Source organism: Cynocephalus volans, chromosome 1 (assembly GCF_027409185.1).
Source record: "Cynocephalus volans isolate mCynVol1 chromosome 1, mCynVol1.pri, whole genome shotgun sequence".
In the NCBI taxonomy this organism is placed as follows: domain Eukaryota; kingdom Metazoa; phylum Chordata; class Mammalia; order Dermoptera; family Cynocephalidae; genus Cynocephalus; species Cynocephalus volans.
Genome location: NC_084460.1, coordinates 294,303,253 through 294,316,534, shown reverse-complemented (window position 1 = coordinate 294,316,534; position 13,282 = coordinate 294,303,253). Strand labels below are relative to the sequence as shown.

At 43.4% G+C, this 13,282-nt stretch overlaps 1 protein-coding gene across 6 annotated transcripts in view; it reads right to left on the bottom strand.

The window, feature by feature from the left end:
- The window catches only part of DIS3L2 (DIS3 like 3'-5' exoribonuclease 2), a 401,609-nt gene that overhangs the window by 104,618 nt on the left and 283,709 nt on the right, over positions 1-13,282 (bottom strand). For all 6 annotated transcript variants that reach the window (XM_063104706.1, XM_063104715.1, XM_063104740.1 and 3 more), the window contains exon 11: positions 9,102-9,214. In XM_063104706.1, the coding sequence (XP_062960776.1) occupies positions 9,102-9,214 (113 nt within the window). The remainder of the gene's footprint in view (positions 1-9,101; positions 9,215-13,282) is intronic.

The following is a 13,282-nucleotide window of genomic DNA, read 5'->3' as shown; positions in this document are numbered from 1 at the left end:
AAGTCTCGCATTTTCCTCCCTTCACCTGCTCCTGTATCTATATTTCCTATCTCTGTTAAAAGCAACACCCTGTCCCCAGTTAATCAAGCAAGCAAGCAAAAATAACCTCCCTCAAAACCACCCGCAAAACAAAAACGCCACATCACACCTCCTCACATCGCTCATACACTCATACATCCCTCCCAGGGACTCTTCCACTCTCCTCTGCCTGCTCCATCCAACCAGTTCCTGAGTCCTATAGAGCTTACATTCCAAATCTCTCTAACGAGTCTTTTCCTCTTCATCTTCCACTGTTCAAGTGTAGACATGTCTTTCTTTCTCTCTCAAGATATATTTGAATAGTTTCCTAAGCTAGTGTCAGAGTCCTAGAGTGGAAATTATTCTGGATAAGATTTCTTTATTATTCTCCAGACTTCTGCATCTTCTTACTTACTAACCTCCACCCAAAGATAATGTGCAGTCCTATTCATATTAGGACATGTTGAGTTTACCTTCCCAATAGTTAGTGAGCTGAACTCAGTAATTGGATTTTTGCCTGTCCTGTGAATGAGGGAGAGGCTCAGCACATTCAATGGGGCCAAGAGGTCTTCAGTGAAGCCTGGACCCTCCATGTTCAGTGGCCGAGGGTCACAAGTAGCCAAGAGCTCTAAAGGGGAAGCGACCCCTGTACCCTATCTGCAAGGGGATGGCAAAGAAAACAGTGGGGAGCTGACTTCTCCCATTTCCTTACTCTTGTCTCTCCCTTCTTGTGTGATACAGATTGCTAGAATTGGGAGGGGACTGCAATGTGGGGTAGCTGTGAAATGCTGCTTGTTCAGGATGTCCATTTGGCACTAGGCTGAAGACATGTATTGCCCTAGCTCTCCTGGGGTCCATTTAGACACTACCACATTGGTAAACTCTATTATGATTCTGTGAGCAAAGATTTCTGTCTATTTTGGGGTGGTTATTCAAAGCCTCAAGGGGATGTGACTGGGAGAAAGGGCCCTGATACTGATGACAATTTTTCTGCCTCAGGCCACACTCTGCTTCAACTGCGTGGGGTTCTAAGGTGATTTTCTATCTTAGTCGAGGCAGATCCTATATCCTCCCTACTTGCCCTCAAGATAAAGTCCAAACTCCTTAGCTTGCTACTCAGGCCTCTCTTTGTATTCATCTCTTGGCTCCCCCTGAAATTCATACCCCAGCAATTCTCAACTACATACTGTTCCTTGAATATTCCCTGCTTTTTCTAGCCTCTGCCTGGAATGCCCTGCCTACCTAATTTTGTCTGTCTAGAAATTTTGCAATCAAAATTTGAAACACTGTTCAAAAACCAATTGCATTGTGAAGCCTCTTGGTTCTTGTAGAAGCTCCTCTCTTACCAAAAACCCAGACAGATACAACTTCTCTCTCCTCTAGAATACTTTCTCACCTTGGGGGTAACTCCTGTAACAGAAGGTAGCCCAGAACATCACCCGTTGTTTGTTAAATGCCCACCTCATCTGACTTTCCCTGTCCAGGACCAGCCTCTGTTTCATCTTTACCCGCCCCGGAACCTGGCACACAGCAGGAACTTGATAAATGCTAAGTGGATGAAGACTCATAAGTACTTCAGGTAGCAGAAAAGGAAAAGGGGCTTGAAGGATGCTAGGTCTTCTTAAGCATGCTACAGGGCCAGGACCAAAGTTGGGTCAGAGCAGAGCTTAAAAGCTGGCCATGGAAAAAAGTCACTCTGATGGACAGGACACTGACTTTCTAAGAAAAAAGAGAAGAAATTGATCATTCTCTTGATCATTTGGGTAAATACACCACTGACCAAGGCAGTGGGGTGGGGGTACCAACAAAACTATAAAATCTTATATTAGCCTCAGAGAGTAGAAACATCTGCTAAAGCCACAGCGGGCAGGCTGGCCAAGTTCAGCAGCGGGTTAGCCAGGACAGCCCTGTGACCAACGGAAAGGGCCACAGAGGAGAAGCATCAATCACACAGGCAAGGATGAACAGAAGGACTAGCAGTGACTGGGGGCCAGACGCCCACAACCCACAGGGGCTCTCCACTATCTGGAGGGGCCGCAGGGGGCTCTTCTGCCCCTTTCAGCCCAGGCCTTTGCCGGCTCCCCATCCTAACTCCCTCACACCCTCAGCGCCCACCAGCTGTCTCGGCCCATATCTGCAGCCTGGCAGCTTGGTTAGTTCTTCTCCTTTTCTATGAGGACTGAGAGATTTTAACAACAGGGTATACTCAGCTAGCTTCCCACTTACATGCTGAAACAACTTAAAGGAAATAGATAATTCATTTGCTGGCCAACATCTCTGTTTAGAGAGTTTTCTTTTTCATATCAATAATTTCATGAATTCAAAATTTGATCAACTCTTTGCTACACAGTTTGTCATTAACAAAACATCAATACTCTGACAACCTGCTGGTGTCAGAAAGGAACATCTTAAAATTCTTTGGACTCTAAGTTAACACAGGCTTCCAATCCCAATCTTTGATCTCTATTATAAAGCAGTACCAATAAAATATCATAGAGATTTATGGGCAAACTTTCATTTGAGCTGTTTCACACCTAAAATAACACAAGTTTTTGGGCCAACAGGCAAAAAATTTAGGTTTAGGTTTCAACTGTTTAGGTTTTCTTTTACTTTTAAAACTTAATTCACTTATTTTTAAAATTACCTTAAAAATTGCAACTATACTGTATTTCTGTCCCAGAGAAGATAGTTGAGAGACATTAACTGGGCGGATGTCATGTCCTTCTGAGAAGGAAGGACAGGCCCTACGTTCAGGTGGATAGTTGTCCCGTCCTAACAGAACCATCTTTTGTCAAAAAGACTATTTTTTCATGGGATTTAAATGGACACTATTTAAATTTATCTTTCTGCCTGAGTAACCCTATTATTACTGAAAGTAACCAAATAAGTATTACTGTGAGTGAAATCTCAACAAAAAGAATTTCATTTAAACGTCAGTGAGATGGTATTTGGACTCAAGATCTGTTTCACTATGTATTGCCCTACCCTATGGGATAATTCCCCAAATCAAGTTCATATTGTAATTCTGACATTAGTCACTTACAGGTCAGCACCTGAATGAAAAGAAATCAGTGCCACATTCCCTGCAGATGGAAAATCAACCAGAAACCCCCCCAACTCCACCCACTTCCCCATGTGATGAAGCTGAGAGAAATGATTGTGCCAAATAAAAAAGCAGAGAATCTGGAGGGGGGAAAAGCAGCTCGTCCAGTTTTTAAGACCTTTATAGGCAAAGTAAAGTGAAAACAGCAGAAAAGTTCCTGGACACAGTCCTTTAAGAAACAAAAACGAGTAGGAAGAAAGGTCAGAGCAGCGGTTCAAAGGAATCAGAATGCACAGCTGCTGCTGTCCAAGGTTGCGGGCCGGCGCCACTCGCTCTTGCCAAGCTGGAGGCAGTGCCGGACAGCAGAGGCACACAGGCCCTTCCTCCATCCAGCTCCCCACTTTCAGATCTCAGCAGCAGAGCCACTATTCTGCAGTCCCAAAGAGAAATTCTAGAACTGTGACAATCACAAAACCAAAGCAAAGAGAACAGAAAAGGAAACAAGCTTAGTTATTTAAGCTAATTTTATTTTTTTGTTTTCTGATTTTGAAACATAATTTCTGGTTATAAAAGGAGAATGCAGCAGCTGGACAAAAGGAAGGCACCTGCTTAAAGGAAAAACCTCTAACTGTGTCTAAAATTCTTAAATATTCAAATCTGAAGAGTAGAATTAAACTTTTCTAAATGGGGAGAGTGTTTCACATTTATTCACTTGATGTGGTCATTAAAGGGATTTTGGAGTCTCATCTTCCTTCTCTAAGAGGCCCTGGGCCTGGCAAAGGGTAGGTTTGGCCAGCAGCATTTGGGGCAGGAAGTATGGATGGGATGGCTCCAACCTGAGGTCATAGTGAGTGGAGTCAATATACAAGCAAGTGTCAGAACTGTGTTCTCAGGAGGGTCCAGCTGTGTAAGAATAAGGCACCTGGATTTCAATGTAGTTTCTTTGCCTGGGTACATATACTAAAAGGAGCCAAAGTGAAGGGGAGGTCATCCACCCAAAAGCTTCAAAATAAAAACAATATACTTTAAAGTATAACATATATAGAAAAGTGCACAAGTCATAAATGAAAAGGTTGATGCATGTTCACAAACTGAATGTTCATGTAATCAGCACCCAGATCAAGACTCTTTTGAAATGCCCCCACCACTTGGGCCCTCTCCCTGTATGGTAACCACGCTCCTGACTTCTAACAGGCATAAATTAGCTTTGCCTGTTTTTGAACTTTATATAAATAAATTCATATAGTAAGCACTCCTGGGTCTGGTTTCTTTCATCATTACATGTGTAGAGCTGTCGTTCATTCATTCCCATTGCTGTACAGCATCCCACTGTGTGAATACAGCACACTTTATTTGTTCATTCTACAGGTGACAGGTATTGAACGTTTTTTAATTTTCTGGCTATTTCAAATACAATACTGCTCCAACAAATATTCTTATACCTTCCTTTTGTAATATATATACATTTCTATTGGGTTCATATCTAGAAGTAGAATTGTTAGACCACAAGGAATGTATGTAGTCTAACAGTTTTCCAAGGTGATTGTACTGATTTGCCTTCCCCCAAGCAGTGAGGGTTCCCATACCCTCGTGGATACTTAGTATTTTCTATCTTTTTACTGTAGCCATAGTGGTAGGTTCCACACATTTTTGAGTTGAGAGTTGGTTTCCCTGTCTTTCTCACACCTTTTGCAGTATAGCAAATGCCAATTAGTTATGAAATTGTCAGGTGCTATAAACTAGAAGATACTTGGGCTCCCTGTCTCAGGCTGTCCAAAGAAATGTTCGTAAGCTGGATGCAGTGTTGAGAAGTTGTCGAGGGGTGGGTGAAGTTGGCAGGCCCTGGATTCAATGACTTTCTCCAGCTCTTGTGCTAGCAGATGGTGGGTGTGAACTTAGAGAAGCAACAAACAGCATCTTCCACATGGATGTCCTTTGTGAGACCCAGGCTTGGATGGTATATTCTTCATTTCCATCCATGGCTTGCCAGAAAATCCAGGGCCCTCCTAGATAACTCATGGCTCCTTAGGTATTGGCTGGCTACCCTGTGCTGGGGGAGCTCAGAAGATAAAGCTACAGTTACTATGAATGGCTATATTAAATAAAGGAGTGAAAAAACTGTGAACAAGGAACTTTCTCAGTAGTAAAGATAACTCTTCTGGTATCAGGTTAATAGGTCCTGTCTGGTTATGAGTAAAGGCCAGGTGGATATTATCTTGAAAAGTACCAAAAAGGCCCTCCAAAAATATAGATGTAAACTGAAGGCCAGCAATGTGGAGTTGTGCTCCAGGAAAGCCATTCACATAGGTGGCAATGGAATGGTGAGCGACTTGGTTTCATGGCCACAAAGGGGAGGTCAGGGAAGAAGCCGAGTATGTTCATGTTCAGAGATATTTATGGGTCGTAGGTTGTGCTGCATTCCCTTAAGCCTTCTATATCTGCCCACATCCTGGGCGCAGGTGTCATAGACATTGTGAGGAATGGGAGTCAAACACTTCACATAGGTCTAAACAGTCCACAGAAGCCAGATAAGGACATGGTTTGTTTGACAAAAATAAAGTTTGGTATAGAACTTCCCCTGCTCAGATGAGGATACAGCTAGCCATTCTCATTGAGTGGTCCCTGAAGGTTGGTTCTAGATCTTAGAGGCACCACCGTGCAGAGAGGTCACCTATTGTCCATGACATAGTTACTTGTAACTGGGTTTGGATGATCATGCAACTTCGGACTCAAAATTTTACAGCTCTGATCAACTCCAATTCCATCTCCCTCTCCACTCTGTATGGCAGAAAACACCTACATGGTAGTTCTGGCCATCTAGTATAAACGGCAGGCAAAGCTGAACACCTGAAGAAACCAGCTGTCCAATTCTCCTGGAACTATGATGTTCAAATATTCTAGGTTGTAGTCATCCATAATGTACTGTCATGGGGCAGGGGAGGGAGGGCCACTACTTATTGAAGGCAACCGTAGCAGATGACAGCTCTGGGTCTCATCTAGGACAAGAAAGCCCACCTGGGCTAGCTCCCTCTGGAGCAGCAGCAGAGGGTACGAGACAAGGTGACCTTCACCATGGGGTTGAAGACACCACTCTCAACTGTTGGCCTGAAATAGATTGGGGGAGCCAAACTCTGGCCACAGGCAACAGGATCTTCAGTCCCTAAAGGACATGGCTGCAATCAGCCTAAAAGAGTCTCTTCCATTTTCAAAAATTAGTTATGAGGGTGGACAAGTTGGAAACATAAGGGAAACTCTCAGTAACAATTTATAAATACCAGAAATCCTAGGAACTTTGGGATTATCCTAGAGGACTTTCGTTCCAGAACTGCCAATGCCTTTGTGAGCATCATGTAGACACTCTGCTAGAATTAGAGTACTGGTATTCTAGTACACACTCTTCTTGAAAGACTATGCTGTTATAAGAGATTGAGGACTCTGTGTGTGAGATGGGGGAATGCTGAAGGATCTATACAAGGCTGGGCTGGTGAAATGAATGATGATTCATTTGAGTGACAATCATTTTGTTCAATAGCAATTCTCTGCTTTTATTGCTAGCAGATGGCTGGGGCACTTAAAGACTAAATAAAACAATGGTTTATTGGACCTGGCAGAGGTATGTCTGGAAGTCCATCTCCTGCATGCTGCACATGTTGCCAGGTGTGGCTGAAGTGGGAGGTGTGTTAATTCTGTGCATCAGAGTGTGGATACAGATGGGCTTGGATCTGTGGGAACAGGCAGAAACCTTAGATGATGGACACACTGAAGCAGTGGTAGTCCTGGCAGAAGTGAGCTCCACAGAAAAGAGAAGAGAAAAGAAACCCCTGATGCAGCTGTCATGTCTATTTGCAGAGAGCCTTGGTTTCAGGTTTGAAAAGGAAGTATACTATCATAGCTGGGTGGACTTACAAGCCTTGGGCCCTAGGCCAATTGTGCATTTGGAATGTGGGCAAAGCTCCTCTGTTTCTGTGTCTGAATACACTCCTGCCGGTTGGTATGTTCACTGGGTATCCTGGTCAATGGTGTGATGAGGAGATGGTGAGTATAAAGGTGATGCCACAGGGCCATCCAGGAGACAGAACTGACATGAGGTAGTCAATAACAGTTTTTGGACCTGGAAAAACAGAATCCAGGAAATAGAGGCTCTTAAAAAGATCCACTACCCCCTTTATAATGCCAGGATGAGACTCGTTCTTCCCTATGGCCAAGGCCCAGGCCTGATAAGAGCATGGGGCTGGCTTCACTGGGACCCTAGGGTGGAGACATTTCCAGGGTGAGCAGTACATAGACCCCTAGTGGTCTGCCCTGAGAGCATCTAGACAACATACTTACAAAAGGGCCAACTGATTCTGGGGAATGGCAGGAAGTGGGGATTCAGGTGGCCAGGAGCACAAGTTTCTCAAGCCCTTATTTTAAAAGGGGCGAGGAAGGGAAGAGAGATAAATGAGAACTGGGAGAAGGGGAATACAGTCTTGCAGAAATGCCTCAAGGCTTAAGCCAAGATCCATAGGTCATAAAGCTCAGAGCCTCAGAGAACTGCCTTTCCAGGGACTCTCCAGGCTCCCTATGTTGGTGGCTTCCTCAAAACTACAGCTTGGTACCCTGCTAAATAGCTTTATCTAGGGCAGGGAGCAGGATGAATTTCCCCAAGAGTTAGAGAGGCAGTAGCCAGAGCACAATGGTTTACCAGGCTTTTCTTTCCGCCAGTTGTGTGGGCACATAGGTGTGGTGGCAGTGGGAGCTGCTGGCCAGATTAGGCTGTGGAGAGAGACCACGTAGGCAGCTGTACCCTTTCCCTCAGTGATGACATTTGGATGTTCCTAGAATGGAGTAGGTTTGGTACCTGGGTTGGTCTCTTGTCTCTGAGGGATGGGGCCAGGCAAAGGGTATCCATTTCCCAGACTGCCTTGGTATGTGTGGGTGGGTGGTGGGGATATGCCCCTCACCTTAGTGCAGTCAATGAGCAAACACCAGAAGTCATGTTCTAGGGCACAGGGCTTGAGAGGAGGGAAAGTTCAAGTTAGTGCTCCAAAGCTGGACCACTGAATTCAAGGAAGCTAGACAGGAAGTGAAAGTCAAGATATAGCCAAAGTAAGATGAGCCAAATGAGCAGATGAATGGAGTGTCAAAAGGAGGAGAAAGAAACCTGGAAGAATTTATGAACTACAGTGAGAGAGGTAGAAATCTCTTTTACGGTCTTTCATCACCACTGTTCCCAGCACCTACTGAAGTGCTTGGCAGAGAAATGGTGTTCAATAAATACTTGCTAAAGGAATGGATTCTCATGATTACCTGTATGGATGTGCCAGGTACAGGTACCCAGAATGGAAGGGACATTTTGAGATGATTCTGTCCAATTCCTTCACAGATGAGCCTAGGGAGGTCTTAGACACTTAGTGACATACCAGAAGTGGTGGAGTCAGGACTAGAAGAAAATGCCCAATTTCCCTTAGCTTTTCCACCTGAGAGATTCCAATGGCTATCTTATAAAGGGCAGTTCAGAACCAGATTGGCATCCATTCTTTAGAGCAGGGGTTGAAAAAGTATTCTTAAAGGGCCTATAGTAAGTAATAAATTGTCATTCCAATCTGCTGTTGTAGCATGAAAGCAGCCATAGACAATACATGAACGAATGGGTGTGGCTGGGTTCCAATAAAACTTTATAAAAACTGGTGGCTGAGGTGGGCTGAGTTTGCCGAGCCCTGCTTTGCAACAATAGTTTGAAAGCAGGGATTTTTCATTTCTTTCTGAAGCTGACCACTTGTCTGGGACACTTACATGGCAGGACCACTCTGAGATTAGACATGTGTCTTTCCTTGGCATCTCTTCAGGAAAATATGCAATAACTGAGGGTAAGCAATTTTCCAGGTATCCTCCCAGCCCTTTTTTTAAGACCTTATTAGATATGAGAAAGATATTCTGACAAGACTACTATTCCTAACAATTTTTTTCTTTTTTTGAGAAAAGGGAAACAAAACAAAAAAGGAGAAAGACTAAATGGAAGCACGTTTTTTAAACCAAGAAACTAGAGACTAATTTTTACCTTTTGAACCAAGTAGACACTTGTGGCTCTCTCCGCAGCCACTTTATCCAGATCAGACCCCTCAGGAACAAAGTAGCTCACGTCAGCGATGTGAACTCCCACTTCAAAATTGCCTGTAAATGCACAAGAAGAACCATCAGACCGGTTTGGAAGGCCAGAGCAATCCTGCCCCAGGAATCCTTCCAAGAACGCATGTCACTCCCAGACGCCACAGGATCTAAGTGTCGGCCGCCATTTCCATTCTTGCCAGGCACTGCATATGACCCCCATGACCTACACCCCTGTCACTTTGCTCACTGTACACCAAAAGATGATGGGATTTTTATCGTGAATAAACAAGATTAAACATTTCCACAAGATGTTTCCCATTTCTAAAGGCTTCAAATCTTTGAGTAAGCATAAGTACACTTGCAAAAGAAGACGTGGCTCATTCGGGATAATGAACAAATCCGTCAGATCACTAGAAGTGAGTTAATCCCCAAATCACGCAGATGCTGCTTCTGACAGCTCTGCCCTTGCTGTTCACTCACACTGGCCAAAGCCCCTCTTCAGACCCATACCTGACATCCCAACCTTGTCCCTGTACACTCTTACCTAGCCCTTTACACTGTTGCTGCAATCTTTCTAAACATGGACCTGGTGATGTTATTCCTTAGCCCGTTATTCATGTCCTTGCATGATCTTACCCCAGTCTACCTTGTCAGCCTTCTGGCCCCATCCTTCATGTGCTCTGTATGTCTCTGTCATGGGAAACCTCTTCCCACTCCCTGAATGTATCTTACCTCACCCTATTCAGATGTTTGCTTGGCTCAGGCTTTTTCCGATACTTGGGATAATCTCAACAGGATCTGTCCATCAAAATCTTCCTTACCTTATAAGGGTCAATTGCAAGAGAATCCCCAAATAAGATATTCTTCTACCCTCTGTCTCCTGCACCTGCTCTATTAAAGCACCTACTCCATATGGTATGGTGCTTACCAGGATCTTCTCCAGCGCTCTCACCACTACCAATATCTTTACCAGCTTACGTGTTCTTTGCCTCTCTCCCTTCAGCGTAAGCTCCAGCACGTCAGGGCCTTTTGTGTGAACATTACACAAAATTTTTCACTCGGTGCCTGAAATACTGTCTGGCACACAGGAGGCACTCAATAACTATTTGCTGAGTGAACAACTCAATAGTTGGTTTGTTTGCCTGTTGCCTTTCCTTCTGATAAAAAAACCACTTTCTTTTTTTCCTTTTAGGACTACCCCTTCCCTTTCTGGTAGAGCTATCTTTTAACAGGCCCTGCCTTCCCTTCTGGCTCTGATGGAGATGTGGTTAAATGACCCAGACTAGTGGAATTGTATCTTAAGAAGGGTTGTGGAGGTAATTAGGTTATAAACTTAAGATTTACTATTGAACATCCTGTAAATCATCTATAAAATATAGTATATTGTGAATATAAATATACAGACACACAGGCACGCATACTTATTTGTACACATGAACTTACATATACATGTATGTGTGTGCATGAAAATGCACAAAATGGACAGAATATAGAAAAAAGTACACATGTAGAATGAGTACATAGTTTGAAGAGAACATCATGGGCAAATAAAAGCACACTGAAGACACAAGCACAGAGTTGAATTTGCTTAAACTGAAATACACACTTAAAGCAATTCCACTATATCGCATCCCTGCTGACAGTGACGGGTCTAGGCATAGGCATTTGACTGACCCAAGTAGATTTTTTCTGAATCTGTTTACAGGCATTGAGATGGACTTCAAGAAAGAGGCTCTCTCTTTCCTGAGATCCCAGACACTAAGGACCACATAAGCCTGGAGCTGCCAGGAAACATCTTTGCCACATAATCATGCCAAGACAGAAAATAATAGGTCTAAGAAACAAAGGAAGAATCACGATGACCTCATTTGAACTCCGGGATCCAGGTGCACCTGAAATTAGTCTACCTGTGGACTTGGCACTTCATGAGCCCATCAATTTCCTTTCGGTTATGACTCACTGGGAGAATCCTGACTGATGCCCAAGTTGACTCAGAAGAGCTCCTTAACCATTTGCTCCCTTGGTCACCTGGTGATTGATTAGTCCTAAAGTATGACACATTTTATCTGCAAATTTTGTAGCTATTTATTATACTCCTATTCCTTCTTCACTGGGGGTATAATTATTCCCTCAGTTTTAAAAATGAAAAAAATGTTTGAACATGGGGTGCTTAAAATAAGGGGTTCAGGCAAGGAAAAGAATTTAGGAGTCTCCACTCTTCATCTGGTCTGGTGTTGTTTGGGCTTTTCTTTCCGATCCTGAAACATTAACATACTGGGGAAAAGCTAAGTCCACCGAAGACATCCGGCTGCTATGTGGTAATACCACAGACCTGTTTCCCACAGAGGAGAGGGCTGTCTGGAAGGCTGAGAGAAACCAGCATGGCTCCAAGTTCAGCTGCCTCATTCTGACAGGCATACAGCTGTGTCGCCAGGTCACTGGGAGCAGTGAAACCTGCCTTGCGAAGATCATGGAACTCAACCCCAAGTAAACGCGGCCAAGAGTCTCAGACAGCTCAACTTCACGTTATGATATTTCAAGTATCTAAAACTAATACTTGGAGAAGGTAAAATAAAGCGTCTTCTTTTGAAGTCAGCATTATAATATATTGGCCTAACGGGTAAATATTGACTAAAGGAAAAGGGAGAGGATTATTACATCATGATACAAACCATAATTTTAAATTCAGTTTCTGTGTTGTTACTACACATGAACTTTCTGTCCTTAGTCAAAATTGACAAACTGACAAGGAGTCATTACAGGAGATAAAACATGAAGGAGGCCAACCAAAACATATTCAAGAGGCTTAAACTTCACTCAGAACTCCCAGAAGAGCCTCTAAAACCAGCAAAGAGAAGCTCTCTTATTCTCTCCTTTGGACCTTTTTTATGGGAACCCTAAGTAAATATTTTATTACATATATTTACATAATGTGAACTTGCAGAACTCTTGAGGCAGCGGCACTGAAGTTTTTATTCTATAAAAGAGAAAATACAAATCCAAAAGGTTATATAGGGTATGCTGCTAAAATGTTTAGAATCAAGTTGATGTTTGAAAAATACCGCCTTTCACATAAAAGTATTCTTTTAAAATTTTTTTAAATTTAAAATTTTCATAAGTGGGGCTAAGGTGAGTACTGTAAATTTTGAAGAGCAGCAGAGGCAGAGAGAGGAAGAATACCCAAGGCCAGCCACGCCTGGCTTACTTTGCAGAGGGTCCACAAACTTGGGTGAATATAGATATGCCTTTGAATGAACTTGAGAGGACATCAGAACTGCTTCATTCAATTAAAACACTAAGAGAATCCAAAGCAGGGGCTTCGAAACCATCTCTTTGAAGCCAGCCTCCCAGCCAGTGCAGCCAATTCCCAACCGTGTCCCTGCCAGGTAGCCCCTGACATATCTTCAAGAATGAGGAGCTTACATCTTCTTGAAGCCTCTTGCTGTCTTTTTGAAGCACTCTAGTTGTGAGAAAGTGCTTCCTTCCATAGGTCTGTGATACATGGGAATGGAGCCTCTAGTTTATGCCAGCACTGGGCATCCGTAAGTGGTGATTCCCCCCATTTAAGGAGCTCTCTGTCCAATGGGGTTGGCAGGTACACCCATGTGACAACAACATAAGACAGAGGAAGGTTACAGAAGTGTACAGGAGCGAGTTGGACTGAAATCAGTAAGAACATGTGAAAGAGTTTTGTAATTTATAGCAACTATATGAATGTAATGTAATATTGCCAATAGTGATCATAAAATGATAATAAGTACAGCAGTAGTGACCATTTATTAAATGTATCCTCTGTGCCAGGGTCTCTACACATAATCAAACTTCAACAACACCATGCAAACCATATTGCACGGATGAATTATCTGAGGCTCAGAGAGGTTCCAATCACTCATCCAATGTTACCTGGCTAGTAAGTGATAAACTCCAGATTCAAAACCAGGTTGGATTCAGAGCCTTTGTTCCTTTTATTACCCCTCCCCCCCACACTGTCAATGTAACTCCAGGACAAGATGATACAATCCAGTTTTTCATCTCTGAGTGCCACAGCTCAAAATCACTCCCTATGTCTTAGAACTCAATGGAAGCCACATTCTTGGCTTTGGATTCAGAAGTCCTGTCAGGGACTCTTCC